This window comes from Myotis lucifugus, unplaced genomic scaffold (assembly GCF_000147115.1).
Source record: "Myotis lucifugus unplaced genomic scaffold, Myoluc2.0 scaffold_4, whole genome shotgun sequence".
Classification (NCBI taxonomy): Eukaryota; Metazoa; Chordata; class Mammalia; order Chiroptera; family Vespertilionidae; genus Myotis; species Myotis lucifugus.
The window spans coordinates 5,633,471-5,654,035 of record NW_005871052.1 but is presented as its reverse complement, the minus strand read 5'-3'; the positions used below and the strand labels follow the sequence as shown (position 1 = coordinate 5,654,035).

Sequence of the window (20,565 nt, the reverse complement as noted above, 5' to 3'; positions counted from 1 at the left end):
AGTTGAAATTCCCTTTGCCTAAATTGGTTCACTGACTTCTGAGATAATTTTGCTTCCCTTTTTAGGGCCAATGAGGAGAGGATATTGCATGCAAGAGAGAAATGAGGTAAGCAGGCAGGCTTTCTTTTTAGCAATGTTAAGGTGTCTGTGAAATGAAGGTAGGAGGTAGTGTTAATAGCTAATTGTCAAGAAAGCATTCCTTTTATCTTTCTCTCCCAGGGTTTGGATTTAAAACTAAAAAGTTCTGGAATTTTTTTTTGTCCAGAGTAAGATCTTACCCTGGCTTATACTGCCCAAACTCACAAAGGATGAATTTGTACTAGAAATCCAATTTAATAATTTATAGTAAGAAACAGAACTGCCAAATAAACTGAAATGTGTGTTGGCCTGTCAGTATATTTTCTTTTCTGTAGGATTTCAAGTCAGAATATCAAATTAATAACAGATTGGGGCTGGATAAATATATGAAATCAGAACTAATAAGGGGATTGCAAGGTCAAGCATGTTTCATTTGATATACCTCAGCCAGTCATAGCTTTTTCATCAATCAGTTCAAACTCTTAGTTTCTAGTGCTGAAAGTATCTCTTTTCCATCCCTTGCACCCTTGAATTTTGTATTAGACATTTCTGAGTATTAGGCATGTCTCTATCTAGTTCTTGAAGGGTGCTAGTTTTATAAGGAGACGTTGCAGGTCCAGTTTGCCCTTTTACAAAAAATTGTGGTCATCCACTCCCTTTATTTAGTCTTACCCCAAAATCCAAATGCTACTGTTTAACCTAACACACAGTACTTTTTTTTCCGTTTGCTATGGCTATTACCCAGAAGGCTCTTTGCAGTTTCAGGCTATGGTTTCTTTTTAAAAATTCTTTATCGTTTAAAGTATTACATATGAATCCTTTTCTCCCCATTGACCGTGGTTTCTGAATGAGGTTCCTTTACATGCCCACAGAGGTTCATGCTGCTTTGCAAGCTTTGTTTCTCAGAACTACACTCAGACTTGGCTGACACTACAGTCCCTAAGAGTATGACCTTTCTTTATTTGCATACTTATAAAATCCCCAGAGACATTATACATAAAAACCAAAATCTTAGTAATCTGTAGGGAGACTCTGTTATCAACATTGTTCACTTTTTTTTAATTCATGCATTATTTGAACATTTATTTTTTTATTCATCCCTTCAATTAGTCATTCAACAAACATTCATGAAAGTGCCTTGTGCTGGACTGGTTGGGAATACAGAGATAAGTCAGCCATGACCTTTGCCTTCAAGCAGTTTGCAGTATACTAAGGTAGTAAAAAATGTATAAAAATAACCAAATTACACATTAAATTTTAAGCCTTGAGATAAACTGAGAGAAGTGCACTCCAGATAAAGGGGACAGTGTAAGCAAAGCTAGTCCTACTGCTCTTAGTTCTGACTTGTATTCTCAACAGAAACATATCAGGCCAGAAAAGAATGGAAGGAAATTTACAAAGTGATGCAAAGCAAGGGACTGAATCCAAGAATACTCTATCCAGCAAGGCTATCATTCAAAATCGAAGGGGAAATAAAGAGCTTCACAGACAAAAAAAAAAAAAAGGCTAAGGGAGTTTATCACTACCAAGCCAGTAATGCAAGAGATCTTGAGATATTTTCACCCTGTGCCCTTCATGCTTGAAGGAATTGCAGCTTTCTTGTTCTTAGGTAAACTCCCTGTAGATTTGCCTCAAAATCCCATCTTGCCATGGAGCCTACTGGAATCTAGTAAAAAAAGTAGGCATATGGGTTGTGGTAGAAAGATATAATGTGAGGAACAGTGAGGAAGGCTGATATACATATCTTTTTTAAATTTATTTTGCACAGCCTTTTGTTCCAAGCTCTTTGAATTTCTTTGCACCAATGAAATAGAAATAAAATAAACCTTTAGTAGCGTCATCTGCTCAAGGGACTTACCTTTCGTCTGTACAAATAAGGTTTCTGTGGTGAGATGCAAAAGTCACTTCCTCTTTCAACAACAAATTGTCAGTTATCAGCAGGATCCGTGTTACCCAGAGTTATATTTTTCATCCCCAGCTCCCTGCAAAGAAACTAGAGTGCTAAACCCTGCAAGTCTCCAGGGTAAGTTACAGTATAGTATCTGGGAATTGGTGGTTCTGTGTGGGAAGATTGGTGGGGGCATGAAGATGCAGGACAGGGGCAAATGTGGGACCGTTGTTCAAATTGAAAATGGTCCCTGGTTTATTTCAGATTTCTTGCAGCAAGAGTGATGATTTCTCTTGAGTAAGACTGGAGTACAAAGTTAAGGTTAATGCCACCAGTCCCCACCGTAACACAGTAGCATGAAGCCTGTGACCCAGCTCACTCTTTCCTGAGGGCTCTTTGTTTCTTTGTCAACCTTGGAGGTTGGCACAAGTGGTAAGAAAATAGAGTGTTCAGTGAGATTGTTGTAGCATATTAAGCCAGAAAAAGAGGATTTAAATTCTTGTTCTGTATTATTTACCTAGCTGCATAATGAAGTTTTTATGTCTAGTCCCATTGCTTTGGTAAGATTAGCTCTCATAGATACAGCAAGAGAAGAAAAGAACTTGAGATCATAGATTTGGTGGATGAAAGAGCTCTTAGAGAGCCAAATCCTTCACAATACAGATGGAAAAACTGAGAGCCAGTGAAGACACTTAGGATAATTCATCTAGTTAGTGATAGAGCTAGAACTAGAACCTGTGTCTTCTAAATCATGCTCCCTTCCCTGATAGCAGCCTGTATCTCCAAGAGAATACTGTGGATGTATTTATAACTATGTTGGATTTTATGTTAGGAAATGAGGTAATATCTCAGTTGATAAGCTCTGGTATAATGATCTCAGTCTGTTCAGAATCATTTTTTGATATTTTGAAAGGTGACTTTTGACGCAAGTTCAGCCCTACTGGACAACAGAGCCCCAAATAGAGACACCTATCTCTCAGCGATTATTGTTCTCATTACTCTGAATGCTTGCAACCTCTCTGGTTTTGAGCAAAGATGACTGAGTAAAAACGAAACATCTTTCAGTTGGGGAGTACTTAAAGGTGGACTGTGTTACACCAGTTGGTATCAGGATCATTCTGAATAGAATGATAACAAGCTTTGTTGTGCTTTATTGGGCGGGGGGGTAGTCTCAGTACCAAGGATCCTGCAAGTGGAACATTTTTATTTTGGTTGTTAAAATGGATAGGGTGTCATGACCATTCTTATTAATTGACTTTATCTCTTAGCAATTGTGACACAGTACAATTATTCACTAATAAAAATAGGTGATATCCTGGTATACTGAGGCAGGAAATGGCCTACAGTATATACATAATTAGGTCATGCATTCAGGGTAATTGTCTTCGTAATGGTTTCTGTTGAACACAGGTCCTACTTTAGTCAAAAGTAGTTCCTTTTTGGGCTCTTTTGGGAAAGTTGTTGAGTTCAAGTTGTGTAGTCTGCTCAAATTCTGGCAGTGGTGGAGCATATGATGTCACAAAAGTGAGCATACTTCTAGGTGGTTTGGGGTGGCTCTTCATAACCAGTTGTGTCACCACACTGCTGTCTGTGTCCATGAGTTTTTTTCTCATTTCTTTTTCATCTTTTTTGCTCAATCTCCTCACCCCCTCCCAGCTACCCCACCACGATAGCTGTTAGCCTGCTCTTTATCTATGAGTCTGTCTTTATTTTGCTTCTTAGTTCATTTTGTTTATTAGATTACACATATGAGTGAAATTATATGTGTCTTTCTCTTACTATTTTCCACAGTGGCTACACCATATGCATTTCCACCAACAGTACATGAGGGTTCCCTTTTCTCCACATCCTTGCCAGCACTTGTTGTTTGTTAATTTGTTAATGATAGCCATTCTGACACATGTAAGGTGATATTTCATTGTGGTTTTAGTTGTCATTTCTCTGATGAATTGTGATGTTGAACATATTTCCAGATGTCTATTGGACATTAGTATGTCTTATTTGGAGAAGTGTCTATTCAGGTTCTTTGCCTGTTTTTTTTTAAAAAATATTTTTCCCTTTATTGAATAAGATATTACAAATGTGTCCTTATCCCCCCAATGTCCCCTCATCCCCCCAATCCTGCCCTCACCCTCACCCCCTGTTGTCCACATCCATCACTTATGCTTATATGCATGCATACAAGTCCTTTGGTTGATCTTTCCCCCTCAACCCCACCCTCCCCTGCCTTCCCTCTGAGTTTTGAGCATCTGATCGATGCTTCTCTGTCTGTACATCTGTTTTTGTTCATCGGTTTATGTTGTTCATTATAATCCACAAATGAATGAGAGCATGTGATACTTATCTTTCTCTGACTGACATTTCACTTAGCATAATGCTCTCCAGCTCCATCCATGCTGTTGCAAATGGTAGGAGTTCCTTCCTTTTTACAGCTGCATGGTATTCCATTGTGTAGATGTGCCAAAGTTTTTTAATCCATTCATCTGCTGATGGGCACTTAGGCTGATTCCAAATCTTAGCTATTGTAAATTGTGCTGCTATGAACATAGGGATGCATAATTGGATTTTTTGTTGTGTGTGTGTGTGTGTGTGTGTAGTTTTTTTTTAATTTAAATTCTTTATTGTTTAAAATATTACATGAGTCTCATTCCCCCCCTCCGTGTGTGTGTGTGTGTATGTGTGTGTGTGTGTGTGTGTAGTTTTAAATATTAATTTTGTCACCCATTCTAGGACTATTTTTTATTTTTAAAATTTTTATTGATTTTCAGAAAGGAAGTGAGAGGGATAGAGAGACAGAAACATCGATGAGAGAGAAATGTCATTAATAGGCTGTCTCTTGACCACCCCCTATTGGGGATCAAGCCCACAACCTAAGCATGTGCCCTGACTGGGAATTGAACCAATGTCCTGGGTAGTCACTCAACCACTGAGTCACACTAGCCAGGCTGGTGTTTAGTTTTATAAGTTCTTTGTAAATTTTGGGTATTAACCCCTTATCTGATGTATCATTGCTGAATATGTTCTCCTATTCAATAGGTTGTCTTTTCATTTTGTTGATGGTTTCCTTTGTTGTGGAAAAACTTTTTAGGTTGATATAGTCCCATATGTTTATTTTTTCCCTTGTCTGGGGAAATATCAGAAAAATATTGCTATTTGAGATTTTACTGCCTATGTTTTCTTCTGGGATTTTTATGATTTTGAGTATAACAGGTTAGTCCTTAAACTATCTTGAGTTTATTCTTGTGTATGGTGTAAGAAGGTGGTGCAATATCCAAAAATCAATAAATGTGATGCAGCACATAAACAAAATGCAGGATAATAATCACATGATTATACCAATAGAGGCAGAAAAAACATATGATCATAACCAGCACCCATTTATGATAAAAACTCAGCAAATTTAGAATAGAGAGAATATACCTCAATGTAATAAAGGCCATATATGACATCCACAGCCAACATCATACGCAATGGGCAAAAACCACAGCATTTCCTTTAAGATCAAGAACAAGACAGGGATATCAGCTTTCAACACTCATTCACTTGGTGTCTTAAGAGGAGGGAAATGTATAATCCTCTGTCACAGCTCTAACAAAGATAATGGATCTGCCTGTTGTGAAACCACCCTTTCTAAGAATTCTAATAATCAGGGAAATTACTGGAAGTTAGTCTATACTTTATTTAAAATATTTGGTCAAAAGTCTAATTACAATCCAACTCATGGATTTTGCAAGACATTTTCATCTAGTTTGGTTCACATGTATCATAGGTGAGTGATGAAGCAGATGGATCAATATACAGGGAACCAAGAAGTATTGGTTCTAGCTCAAGTCCTGCCAGTGACTTACTGTGTGGCCTTAAGCAAGTTGCTTTATTTCTCTGGATTTCAATATTATAATCTTTAATAAGAGGAAAAGATTGAAATAGAAAATCTTTAATTTCCTTCCTAGCAATACAATGATTTGACTACACACTTAGGCACCTTAGAAGAATTATATATCATGAAGTGATAAATAATGGGACCATAATATAGAAATTAGCCAGAGGGAATCTTTTGGAAATATAGTCTATATCTTGAAGGGAACCCATTAACTTTTGCCAAAGATCATGATACTCTTTTCAGAATAATTTTACCATGAGATCCTCAACTTTTAGCCCATAGGCAAGTGTTTTGCAAGTAAATTCATTCTTTTTTCAAATGATAAAATCAGACAACAAACAAAAGGAATAATTCTGAAATCTAATTTCCACAATGACAATGTCACTCAAACAGTATTTCTAAATCTTTTAAAACCAAACTTTTCTTTGAAAAACATAAAAGTATTTCACAAGAACTCCTAGAAAAATCTACTCCATCAGATTAAGGTTTTTCAAGTACAGCCAAAAATATTTCTTAGACCTGTATTTTCATCAGTTTGCATTTTAGGGAGATTATTTTGATTTCCAGATATATTTTGTATAATAAGAAATATATTTTTTTAAGTAACACATGCTTCCAACCCTTAAACTTTAAGAATTATTGCTTTAGTACTGCTGGCCATCTCTCATAACTCTACTTTTTGGGGCATTTGCTACACCCAGAAAAGTACAGAATTCAACCAAAGGCCCATGGATATTACTTTTTGTACAAGTAAAGCTGAAATGAACTAACATTTATTTAATATCTACTGTGTACCAGACATGAACATTGTTACTTTTTTATAAATGAGGAAACTGAAGCCCAGAGATAGGAAGTGCGTTGTTTTAGGCTAGAGAGCTGATAACTGCATCAAGATATGGCCCTAGATTTTTCCAAAGGACATATTCTTTCTACACCCAAAATGCTGCCCCAACTGACAAAATGATACCTAAATTAAGCCTTTCAAAAATTATTTTATAAATCTGATAAAGTTACATGCAGGAAAGTTTAATTCAAATTTTGAGGTATTAGTTTGTGAATAGTCTAATTATCTTAATTCATTTCAAGGATAAAAACGATTTTTATTTCTTTGAATTTATAGAAGAATGTATAGGCTACATATATTTGTGGGTTATTTAGAGTTGATTTTAATTAACTCAGGAAACAGTAGAGTTCCAAATTTCAGTTGCTCTTCTTTACTTACGATTGTGAGTGATTGAATGAAGGACACCATGTTCATGGGGGTCAGACTGCCTTGAGTAATTCATGTGAGATTTTTTTGGTTCAAAGAAGAAAAATATTTTAAAGCAATTTAGGTTCCAAAATGGCCTGTAAAGGTTGTCCCCTAGGGAGTGAGCAGGGCCCCCCATCAACAACCTTTCCCTATTTAATTTTCCTTTTTCCAAAAAATGATAAGCCCACATATTGGCACTATCATCAAAGAAAATAAGATAAGCAAATTTGATAAATATGTTTACTTGGTGGTATTAGTGACATAATAAGGAATGAAAAGAGGGGGAAATGATAGGGTAAAGCTTTGCAAAGTTGTACTAGAAAAAGAGCATTCATCTTGATGCCAGAGGTCCAGGTTCTACCCTCCTTACTCTGTCACTTGATAACCTTATGTCTTCAGGTAAATTAAGTCACTTTTTGGAGCCTCAGTTTCCTGATTTTAAAATGGGGAGAGGCGTTGGAGGACTGGTGAAAAAGGTGAAAAGGTGAATGGATTAAGAAGTAAAATTGGTAGTTACAAAATTGTCACAGATGTATAAATTAAAGCATAAGAAATGTAGTGAACAATTTTGTGATAACTAAGTATGGTGCCAGTTGGGTACTGGAAATATTGATGGGATACTTTGTATTAGTAAAGTATATGATTGTCTAACTGGTACAATCTATACCTAAAACCTTGTTCTAATGTTAGGGACAAGGGGAATGATAAATAAATTTAGGGCATGGCCCCCTACTTCACAAGCTCACAGCCCACTATGGAGAGATGCATAAATAGTTAACAATATAAGAGTTATCATAAGGCAGACTATTTGTTATGTTAAGGATATTTACTGAATGACTATGTGCCACTCATCCTGCTAGGTTCTACAGACTTAAAGATGAGCAAGACATGGTCTCTGCCTTCAAAATTATCATAGATGAGTCAGAAATACAGAGATATAAATGGGAAAATATAATATAATGCAGTGAGTGTATTGTTAAAAGCAATTCCTGTGGTGGACATGGTAGGCCAGATTTGCACTTTTGATACATCATTTTGGTAGCAGAGTAGAGACAGATTTTAGGAAGGAAATACTTGAGTCGGATAGATCAGTTAATTAGTATTTTAATCTAAAGAGAGAAGAAAGAGAAAGAAGGTGAGAGAGAGGAGGGATATCAGTTTACAAGTGTTTTAATAATCCAGAGAGATGGAGAATTGAGAGGGAGAGGAAGAAAGAGAAAACATGGTTGATTGAATAAAAGAGAAGAGGAAATCTGGAATTATTCAATGGTTTCTGGGTCTTGTAACTGGATCGATGGTTAAATTTAGGGCAAGATCAGGTAGTATAATGAGCTTTATTTTGGACATATTCATTTAGAGATCCCAGGGAGATATTCAAATAGGAAATCTAAGCTGGAATTTGGGAATATAGGTTTAATATCATGGGCATAGAGACATGAGAGACATCAAGATATAGCTCGCAATTGAAGCCATGAAAGTGAATGATGTCACTCAGTATAAGAGTGTTGAATAAAAAGAGATGATGAAGACCTAGGGATGACAAACATTTAAAGGATGTACATATATAAAAGAAAGCATGAGGTAAGAAAAGGTAAACAATCAGTGTAAATAACTTGTGAGTTTATTTAAGAAGAGAAAGGAAGTGTCAAAAAGCTAGAATAAGATGCACAGACCAGATGAAAATTATTTTGGGTGTTATGACAAAGATACGACTGGGGCTAGAGGAGAGCATGATGATCTATGAATAAAATGGAATAATTAATTATAAATAAAACAGATTGAAAGCATGGGAATTTATCTTAAGCAACAGGAAAAGCAGCTGTATTGGGAAGTAAGAAGAATGTAGCTGTAGACTATGTGCTGGGAGGGGACAATAAAAATTGAGTTCCTTCTCACTCAACAACCTCAATTTTATCTAATTTAAGAAGTACCCTCTGCAAAGAAAGATGGGAGATGGGAAAACAGGAGAAAAGATGAAGCTTTAGTAGAGTCATGAAGGTGCTGAATGGCTACTATGGGAACAGGAGAAGATACTAATCAGAGGTGTGTAAAAAAAAGGCTGGAACCCAAAAAAACAAAACTTAGACGGGAGATCATAAATTTCTAGTTTGGGCATTCCAAATAGAGCCTGATATTTTTAATGGGTTATTTAGCAATTTAGATAGTAAAAAAGTGGATTATGAACTTGATCTTGGCCTTGCCAAGCTGGTGCAGCAGAAGAATGGTGAACAAGGAAGTTAAGGGTTCTTGTGTGAGAATATTTAAATTGACCACTTAATCTAGGCTGGGCAGAGGAGGAAGTAAAATGTGGGAGGGTGCTAGGTCATAGCTGCAAAAATGAAGAGATTTAGAAATTTAACTTCTCTGGGAGTGTGTGGTACAAATTAGTATGCTGAAATTTGCTGTGCAGCTCAGTGATTATAATGTTAGAGAAAGAAAACCATTTGAAAAGTAAGAAATTAATGAAGTTTGGCAATGAGAACAAATTTATAAAACTTGGAAGAAGGAAGGGGCTAATTAGGTCAGATTGTCAGGGCAGTTGAATGTTATAAGCTGCTGATCTGAAAGAGGATACTTCTTAAATCAGATAAAATTGAGGTTGTTGAGTGAGAAGGAACTCAATTTTTATTGTCCCCTGAGTCACTTCAAAGTCCATACAAGCAGAAATAGATTTTCAGGTTCCAAAACAATCCAGCTGCAGTTGGTGCCCCCTTTTTTATCTCTTCCAGTCTGTACTTAGTAACAAACAGATGACAGGAGCTAGCATAGGTCAGTGCCACAAACTTGTTTAAGGAGTTTTGTAGGAGATCAAATCATTGCATCTTGGCAAACGGTTTTCCCTGTTGGTCAGCCTTACATATGTGGCCTCTTTAACACTAGAAGTTTATGCAATATACATTGTACACCTCATAGAGGCTTTACTTGAATTTTTATCTTCATTCAGTAAGCTCTCTGTATATGTTCTATTTTTCTTTGCTTCTCATATTTTATGTGATAGTAATTTGAATGAACTCTTTTAACCTCCTGGAAGACCTCCCTTGAGATGTAGTTGTCACTTGAACTATGTCTGGGGCCATTATCACCATCATCAGTAGGTTCTATAAGAAAAGCCTCAGAAATTTTCTCTCCATCTCCTCAAGGTTGCTAATGATCTCAAGGACAGGTTCTCCCTGTCAGCTCTGTCATTCAGTATCTTGATTGTTCTTATTGATTTTTGATGCAGTTTCCTCTTCCATTTCTTCATTGGAGTTATCCTCTTCTTGTCCTCAAATTCATCTTTTTTCTTACTTGAGTTGATTGGTTGGACTATTACAGAATATCATCATATTTAGTACAGTCTTGTCCCTGTTAGAATGTTCCTTGTGAAATTCTCTCTCCTTTTCTTGGTTATCAATGTGGGTACCTACTTCACCTTGATCTTCCCTCCCATCCTCTTTTCCATTGGAAATATTTGGATCATGCTCTTGGTTTCCTTGATCACTCAGGTCTTTTCCAAGTTTGCTGCTCCTGCTAAACTGAAGATGTGTATCATTTACAGGCTGTTCTTGGTTTTCCTCTGTCTTTGTGATGCTTTCTTGTTGATCAGAATCTACAACGGAACTAAAATCAGGAGCAAGAGAATCAATGTTTTCTAGGAGTTTTTTTTCTTCTTTTTCTTTTTTTTCTTTTGAGACTCACTCATATCTTGGTCCAATGTACCTTCAACTGGTCTATAATCCAAATTCTCACTTAAGCCACTTTCACTTTCCTCTTGATCCTGTAATCCCAGCTCTTGGTTGTAACTCTGGTCCTGATCTTCTGACTGGTCATGGTTTTCCTCTTTTGACTGTCGTACCAAAGTTTTTCAGCTTTATGTTTAAGATGGTCTCATATGGATATTATAATTTACTTTTAATTTTCTGCATCTTAAAACCTTAAAATGAGCACCATAATGTTGTCAGGCATTACTAACATTTCAGCCTGATGGGTGGAACTCAAGTAATCAGCATTTGATTGGGAATGATCAGATAGGAAACTTGCATTTTCCCTGTGCTCCATTGGAGGGAGGGTGGAGTGGAACAGTGTCCCGTGAGGAGAGACTGGGATTTGTGGCTCAGGGGAGAGAGTTGAAATGACAGCCACCAGAGTCCCTTTGCTTAGTCTCTCTCCCACACTGCAGACTCCATTTTTCTTGGGTGGAGCACTCAGTCATGACTTTTATAAGTTGTAAAGGATGGGTGATGACAATAACCCATTAGAACATAAATTTTTAGGAAAGCAGAAATGTATTTGTTGACATATCAGGGTTTGTACTTTTGCATAATGCTTCCGAATAGGGACTTTAAACTATCCTGTATGTAATTCAATTCAATTATTCTACTTTTCATTGAGTGCTTACTAAGTAGCAGCCTATGTCTTGCCTATATGGTGATGAACTGAACAGATATTGTTATGGCACTAATGGAACTAACAGCACAGTTGGTGAAATATCCAATAAACATGTAAAAATCTAAATTACAATTGATGCTATGAAGGGAAAGAAGAGAGAATAAGAATATATATATATAATTATGTGTAGAACTACCAAGATCGGACTGACAGTAAAAATCTCTCTGACTAGAAAACTGAAATTAAAAGGAGTTGAACATCTGAAGAACTACAGGAAGATAATTCCTGATCAGAGTATCATGTGCAGAGGACTTAGTCAGGAACAGGATCTTGGCTTGTTCTAAAAAGTTAAAGTTAAAACAAAGAGGATGAGGAAGAGAATGGCATGAGGTGATGTCAAAGGGAATAAGAACCATATTAGGTATGGCATTAAGGCCACGGTGAGATGTTTCCCTTAATGAAACAGAGACTCAGTGAAAGATTTTAGGCAGGAGAATTATAAAACATTTCAAAGAAAAATCACTTGGGCCACAAAGTGGAAAGGATAAGAAGAGGTCAAACAATGACATAGTCCTGCCATCAAGAAGTGCAAAATTTAATTAAACACATCTTAACAGAATCTCAACTAGTGTGGTAATTACCATGATAAAGGTAAGAGAGTATGGAAACAAGCAATAGTTCCAATTCTGATACACCATCACTTAAAATATTCATTTTTTCACTTTAGTGCAACTTATTTAACCTCCCTTAGTCTCAGTTTCCTCATTTGTAATATGGAAATAATCATAGGGCTTCTATGAGGATTAACTATATAATATGTGAAAAGTGCTTAAGCTATAAATAAATGGCAGCCCTCAATAAATAGTAGTCATAATTAGTGTTAGTGTTAGATACAGTATGGGGAATGAACTACACAGGTCAAAACTGGGATGCAGAGAGTTCACTAAGGCATCTGTCACAATAGTCAAGAGGAATGATGACTGTGGCCTGGATTAGGATGGCTATAAAGTACACATGAAATAGGTATTAATTTAAGAGCTTTTTAGGAGGGAAAAATCACTTGGTTTCTGATTGGGTGTGGGCAAAATGTAGTGATAGGAGTTGTTTAAATTCTCAATTTCCAGCTTGATTGTCTGGGAGGAGAGTCATGCACATATGGAGAAAGAGAACTCAGACTTAAGAGTGAGTCACCAATCTCACACTTCAGCTTAAAACAGGAAACAACAAAATACATCTAAATTGAAGAGGAGAGAGATTGGCAACACAATGGCCAAAGTCAAACCAGAAATTGTCAACAATAGAACCAGCATCAAAGATAGAAAGATAGAGGCAGAGGCAGAGACATAGAGAAGACACATACTCCAACTTTAGCCCTTCCATTCAGCATTTTCTTGTTGATGGTTTAGTCTGTTATTCTCTCTTAAATTTCAGAAATTTCACATATTATCCAAAGCAAGTTAAATGTTTCTTCTCTAAGAGTTTATATGTCTACCTTGCCACAAACAAATTTCGCCAGCATATCCGTACCATGGGGATTTTACATTTAATTGTCACCAAAAATATTTTTTGGGGAAAAAAAACCTTCCCACTTCCCTTTCAGTCTGAAGAAGAGAAGAGATTTTGGAAATCAGGCCATGCAAATCTCTAAACTCACAATAAACTATTACTTGCAGAGGTATAAGAACCCACAGAAAAAAAATAAGGTGTAAACTTGACCTCTAGCTTGCTGTTCAGGCCCGATAGAGCTCCATTATTTAACAAAAAAGTATCAACAGAAGATGCCCCTTTAGTAAGTGAAACTTAGTACACCAGTGAAACAGAACCAAATACCCATATCTGTAAAAGCAGAAGTGGAGGTGTGATTTGGGTGTGTGCAAACTGTCCTTATTTTTTTAATTGAAATGCATTTGATACATTTTCCTTTGCTCTGGTCACAGCCTCTTCATAGATGATAGATAAGAGTAGAAACAGTGCCAATACTAAAGTCAAAGTGGGTGGTGAGGAGAGATTGGCTTAATGTGTGGGGACAAGGGTTTAGTTATTTCCTGATAGCCTAACTAGAGTAATCTTAGTGTTATAAGATAATAAGGTTCTCTATGTTATTAAAAAGGTTCTGCCATAATGTACCCTTCAAGTGTCACAATGAACCCCATTCTATTATCTAGTACCTCCTGAGAAGTAAGAGGCAAGTGGTGTAGTGGAAATAGGATACTGTAGACTTTGGATCAAGTCAGTTGTGATAGTAAATTTCATTTTTACCATTTTCCAGTTTTGTTACCTCAGGAATTTACTGAACCTTTCTGAACTTCAGTTTCCTCATCTGTACGATGACAATAATAATAGTACTCACCTCTGAGGACAGTTGTGAGAATTTAATTAGATAATGCATATTTTAAAAAATCCATTGCAGGATCTGTGATACATCACCGATAGTCAAACTATGATAATTACTAGTATTTCTTGTCTTTTACCTGTGAGAATTCCTCAACCCTTTTTTGTAAGTCGTGCATTCAGAAGACTGCATGATTTTGTAGAACATATCAAAGATAGTCCAAATTGAAAGAATGGGATACTAGTATAAGGGGCAGAAAAAAATGAAAAGCACTGTTTAGAGTAATGGTAGCTCATAATGTGGGCTCTCTTTTATCTGTCAATTAATCACTTGGGATCCTGTTCTTTTAGCCTATTTCCTGGAGCAGGACTTAAAAAATATAGAAAGTCAATCTGCTACTTAGAAGGAGAATCTAAAAGCAGGCATCTCCTGTTTTTGTTTTGTTTTGTTTTTATGAAATTTTAAATTTATTTTTCAATTATAATTAATATTTCATATTGTTTTATATAAGTTTCAGGTGTATTGCATAGTGGTTAGACATTTAAAAATTTATAAAGTGATTCCCCCCAATAAGTCTAGTACACTCTTAACATCATACATAGTTATAACAATACTAGAGGCCTGGTGCACAGATTCATGCACATTGAAAGAAAATTAATTAGAAGGTGGCTGGCAGGGTCCCTCTGGCAGGTGGGGTCCCTCAGCCTGGCCTGCGGGGATTGGGCAGAAACCAGCAGTCCAATATCCTCTGAGGGTTCCCAGAGTGCGAGAGGGCACTCTGCAAAGTTGCTGTCACTCGGCAGCTCCTGCATTGAGCATCTGTCCCTTGGTGGTCAGTGTGCATCATACTTACTGGCTGGTCGGCCAGTGGTTTTGTGGCTTAGCCTTTTATATATAGAGGCTATTGATTATAGTCCCTATGCTATATTTTACACCCCATGATTATTTATAACTTACCCTAAAAATTTCACCAAAACACTATAGAACTGATAAATGAACTCAGTAAAGTAGCAGGATAGTTGCATTCTGTACTCTAGTAATAAACTATAAAAAAGAGAGATCAGGACAGCAATCCCACTTACAATTGCATAAAAAATAAAATAAATAAATATCTGCCCAGCCAGTGTGGCTCAGTGGTTGAGCATCGACCTATGAACCAGGAGGTCATGGTTTTGATTCCTAGTCAAGGCACATGCCTGGGTTGTGGGTTCAATCCCCTGTAGGGGGGCATGCAGGAGGCAGCCAATCAATTAATTTATCTCATCATTGATATTTACATATCTCTCTCCCTGAAATCAATAAAAGAAGATTAAAAAATAAAATACCTAAGAATAAATTTAACCAAGGAAGTAAAAGTCATATACTCAGAAAATTATAAGACAATGAATAAAAAAATACAAATAAATGGAAACATATATTGTGCTGATGGATAGGAAAAATTAACACTGTTAAACTGGTCATACTACCCAAAGCAATCTATAGATTTAAAGCAATCTCTATCAAAATAAAAATGGAATTTTCACAGAAATACAACAAATAATTCTAAAATGTATATGCAACCACAAAAGATGCTGAATAGCCACAACAATCTTGAGAAAGAAGAACAAAGTTGGAGTGATCATGCTACCTGATATCAAACTATGCTACAAAGCTATAGTAATCAAAACGGCATGGTACTGGCATAAAAACAGGCATATAGATAAATGAAACAGAATAGACAGCCCAGAAATAAACTCACATATATATGGTCAATTAATATATGAAAAAGGAGGCAAGAATATATAATAGGATTAAGGCAGGAATAACTATGGATTGTATCAGATTTATTGCAATGATCACTTAGTGAGTTATATAATGTCTAATCTCTGGACAGTATATCTGAAACTAATATGATATTGTTTATCAACTGTAATTGAAAAACAAAAAAATGATTTAAGTAAACATTAAAAATGAAAAAGAAAAAGTGTTGGGAAAACTGAACAGATACATGAAAAAAATAAAACTAAACCACCTGCTTATACTATATACAAGAATAAACTCAAATGAAATAAAACCTTACATGTAAGACCCCAAACAATAAAACTCTTAGATAAAAAACATAGGCAGTAAACTCTCTGACATTGCTCTCAGTAATATTCTTTCTGATATATCCCTTCGGCAAGGGAAACAAAAGAGAAACAATAAACAAATGTGACTACAGCAAACTAAAAAATTTTGCACAGTAAAAGAGACCATTAACAAAAATTAAATTTCAACCTATTGAATGCAAGAATACATTAACCAATTATACTTCCAATAAGGGGTTAATATAACAATTGATAAAAATACTCATACAACTCAACACCTAAAAAACAAAGATTCCAATTAGAAAATTTCCAGAGGACCTGAATAGACATCTTTCCAAAGAGGACATAGAGATGACCAATAGACATATGAAAAGTTGCTCAATATCACTAATCATCAAAGAAAAGCAAATTAAAACCACAATGAGACACCACCTCACACCTATAAGAATGCCTATCATCAATAAAACAACAAACAAGTGTTGTGAAGGATGTGGAGAAAAGGGAATCCTCATGGACTGTTGGTGGGAATGTAGATTGGTGTAGCCACTATGGAAAACAGTATGGAGAATCCTTTAAAAATTAAAAATGGAACTGTCTTATGACCCAACGATTCCACTTCTGGGTATATCCAAAGAAACCCAAAACACTAATTCAAAATAACAGACTGATAGTTGCTAGAGGGGAAGGGGTTTAGGTGACTGGGTTAAATAGGTGAAGGGATTAAGAAGTACAAACGGTTAATTACGAAATAGTCATAGGCAAAAAGCAAACAAAAAACAAAATAGTCATGGGGTTGTAAAGTACAGCATAGAGAATATAAGTCAATAATATTGCAGTAACTATGTGTGGAGGCAGAATTATCAGGGTCAAACAAGAAAGGTTTTGTACAGCAAAGGAAACCATCAATAAAATGAAAAGACAACCTACTAACTGGGAGAAGATATTTGCCAATGATAAATCTGATAAGGGGTTAATATCCAAAATTTATAAAAACTCATACAACTCAAAACCAAAACAAACAATCCATTTAAAAAGTGGGCAGAGGCCCTGGCTGGTTTGCTCAGTGGATAGAGCGTCAGCCTGCAGACTGAAGGGTCCCTGGTTTGATTCCGATCAAGGGCACATACATTGGTTGCAGGCTCCTCCCTGGCCCAGGCCCTGATCAAGGCTTGTGCAGGAGGCAGCCAATCAATGTGTTTCTCTCACATCGATGTTTCTCTCTATCTTTCCCTCTCTCTTCCATTCTTTCTAAAATCAATGGAAAAATATCCTCAGGCGAGGGTTTTTAAAAAAAAAGTGGGCAGAGGACCTGAATACCTGAATAGACATTTGTCCACTCCCTTTTTATAAATTTAAAGTGATCAAAACAACATAAAAATAATAACAAAAACCCTTACTTCACCCAAGGAATAACCTCACTGCATTATTTCTTCCACTTCTAGCTCTAACTGTAATAAACATTCTTGCAAATTGGAAAGAAGTCATGTTTGTAAAATTTGTCTTTGAAAGAAAAAGGGATGATGAAGAGAAGAATGTGTATAAATGTTAGGCACATTTTCCTCCTATTTGAATTCCCAGATCTCTGTTCAGTGGCTTTGTGGCTTTAATGATCTGAGCCTTGCTTCTTCTACCACTATTATGTGCAGAATGAATTAAATGATTTTCAAAGTTCCTCTCCAGTCTAAAATTTTACAAGATAGATAAAGTAAAATAATAATTTTGCTGCTTTTTAGCCATTCTTATTTGCAGACAGCCTGCATAAACCCAATAAATCCACAGCCAGACCTTGAGAAGTCCTAAATATTCTATATTTCCCAGGCCCTACACATGATACATAATAGAAACCATACTAAATCATAAAATAAGATTAAAGAAGTCCAAAGGTCTTTTACTCCTTATGATGACTGCTTCAATGAAAAGAAACAACAATAACTTTTAAATTGTTTCCAAGAAATGATTTTGGTGGCCTGTTTTGCTGGTGCCCTAATCAATGTTTACTCTGACTGTTGGATAATCTGTCATGTCCATGATGTTACACCAGTACAGAATTACACAAAAAATTACTCTCTTCTCTTCCAGACCACATAAGGGGAAAGATCCCAGTTCAGCTTCTAAATTCATATACTATTACTGAATTTTTAATGTAAATTTCAAATTGGACCTAAGTCTAGAGAAAGACATAAAGTGCATGAGAACAGAACCACAAGCTATTGTGATAGAATAATGAGGAGATAACATCCCTAACTGCTGAAAATCAGCCAGGATACTGGAAATGCCGGCTAAGAGAAGCAGGGCCATTTTCCAAGTATTGTGGTGTCAAGATAGGAATTCAGAGTCTGATGGGCAAGGTAGCAGACAAAGGAGAGGCAAAGGGACATAAAAGGTGAGGCTAGATTTCTATCATTACAAATGAGAATGACTGAGCAGTATTCACTTTAACCAAGGCTTTTGCAAGATAAATTTGGACAAAAAAGAAACTCAAATGTCACACCCATTTTGCTGTGGTGAGAACAGTAGACTGACTATTTCAGAACATCCTTGCCTGCAAAAGACAACTTTCAATATCTGGGAAAGAAGTTTGGGAGCAATTTCATGTTTCTCTAACTAATTCATTGGGTGACTTTAGATCAATAGTATATTTTCCTTGAGCATTTATTTATTCATCTGCAAACAGGTCCCTTCTAATTATAATATTTTATGTCTTTTCAAATGTGAAAATAAATCTGGGTGTTGGCTAAAGAACTGGTTAACCACTAAACTTTTTTTTCTTTGGTTTGGGCAGGGATCATAACTCTACGACTTACCTTAATGAATATACTGAAATATTCAAGATGCATGACAACAGTGCTAGCGATGCTGTGACCAAGTGCAATGTCACTAGTTTGACATTTCAGTACACTCTCTATGCAACCACCTACGTCCTCATATTCATCCCTGGTCTTCTGGCTAACAGTGTAGCCTTGTGGGTTCTGTGGCGCTTCATCAGCAAGAAAAATAAAGCCATCATTTTCATGATCAACCTCTCTGTGGCTGACCTTGCTCATGTGCTCTCCTTACCCCTCCGGATTTACTACTACATCAGCCACCACTGGCCTTTCCAGAAGACCCTTTGCCTGCTGTGCTTCTACCTGAAATATCTCAACATGTACGCCAGCATTTGCTTCCTGACCTGCATCAGCCTTCAGAGGTGCTTCTTTCTCCTGAAGCCCTTCAGGGCCAGAGATTGGAAGCGTAGGTATGATGTGGGCATCAGTGCTGTCATCTGGGTCATCGTGGGCACTGCCTGTTTGCCATTTCCAATTCTGAGAGGTACTGGCTTAGCCAACAATACTGAATCCTGCTTTGCTGATCTTGGATACAAAAAAATGCCTCCAATGGATTTGGTTGGGATGATTACAGTTGCTGAGCTGGCAGGATTTGTGATCCCAGTCATCATCATCGCATGGTGTACCTGGAAAACCACCATATCCTTGAGACAACCACCAATGGCTTTCCAGGGAATCAGTGAGAGGCAGAAAGCATTGCGTATGGTTTTCATGTGTGCTGCAGTCTTTTTCATATGCTTCACTCCCTATCATATTAACTTTATTTTTTACACCATGGTAAAGGAAGATTTCATTAGCAGTTGTTCCATTGTCAAAAGCGCACAGTATTTTCACCCTTTTAGTCTATGCCTTGCAAGTCTTTGCTGCCTTTTGGATCCAATTCTCTATTATTTCATGGCCTCAGAGTTTCGTGACCAACTCTCCCGCCATGGCAGTTCTGTGACCCGTTCTCGCCTCATGAGCAGGGAGAGTGGTTCATCAATGATTGGCTAAAAATAAAATAACTTTTCAATTATGACTTTGTTTCTGTTTCCTGTTTTGTTATGTGCAATGACCGCCAGGGGGCAGACGCTCAATGCAGGAGCTGCTGAGCTGCAGTGAATTGGCAGTGGCAGTTCTCTGGTGACACACCCCAGAACCAGAGAGGATGGAGCCCAATTCCTTGAGGGGCTGTTCGATTCCACCTTTGGCCTTGGGTTATGTTGCTTCTGTGGCACTGTCTACCCCGAATCTGGTTTACCACCTTTGGCCTTGGGTTATGTTGCTTCTGTGGCACTGTCTACCCCGAATCTGGTTTACTGTACACTTGCCTATCTATCTATCTATCTATCTATCTATCTATCTATCTATCTAACTATCTATCTATCTATCTATCTATCTATCTATCTATCTATCTATCTATCTATCTATATAAAAGGCTAAGTGACCGACTGTATGTCTGACGTGCACTGACAATTTAAAAATATTTCATCTACTTAATTTCCTTTCAATGTGCATGAATCCATGCACCAGGCCACTAGTTTAAAATAAAAGGCAGGTAAATAGGAAGCAGTCAGAGCCTATATGTCCTTGTTAAAATGTATTCTGGGTTAGTTCTAATTTTTGAGCCGCCATGATTCAAGTAATTTTGCTGCTTGTCTTAAGTTTTGTTTTTATGCATCTAGTATAACATTTACATGCCAGGAACAAAAGCTACAATATTAAACCAGTAACACTGATTAGGAACAGAAAATGTCTAACACTAGACAAGGAAGTGTCCAAGGGGAACAAGCCAACTGAAAAACCCTTTACATGTATTCTCATAATTTTTTATTAAGCTAGTTATATGTTTTTCTTCATCCACTGTCACTTGTACTTTATGATATGTTTGATCAGA

At 36.7% G+C, this 20,565-nt stretch overlaps 1 protein-coding gene and 1 pseudogene across 1 annotated transcript; one reads left to right on the top strand and one right to left on the bottom strand.

The window, feature by feature from the left end:
- The first annotated feature begins 1,944 nt into the window (after window positions 1-1,944).
- Window positions 1,945-19,715, top strand: LOC102442821 (putative P2Y purinoceptor 10). Its single transcript, XM_006082820.1, has 2 exons — window positions 1,945-2,101; window positions 18,647-19,715. Exon 2 carries the CDS (start codon window positions 18,696-18,698, stop codon window positions 19,680-19,682), a length of 987 nt encoding a protein of 328 aa, XP_006082882.1. The 5' UTR covers window positions 1,945-2,101; window positions 18,647-18,695; the 3' UTR covers window positions 19,683-19,715.
- On the bottom strand, window positions 9,677-13,728 carry LOC102422329 (annotated as a pseudogene).
- Window positions 19,716-20,565: the final 850 nt, after the last annotated feature.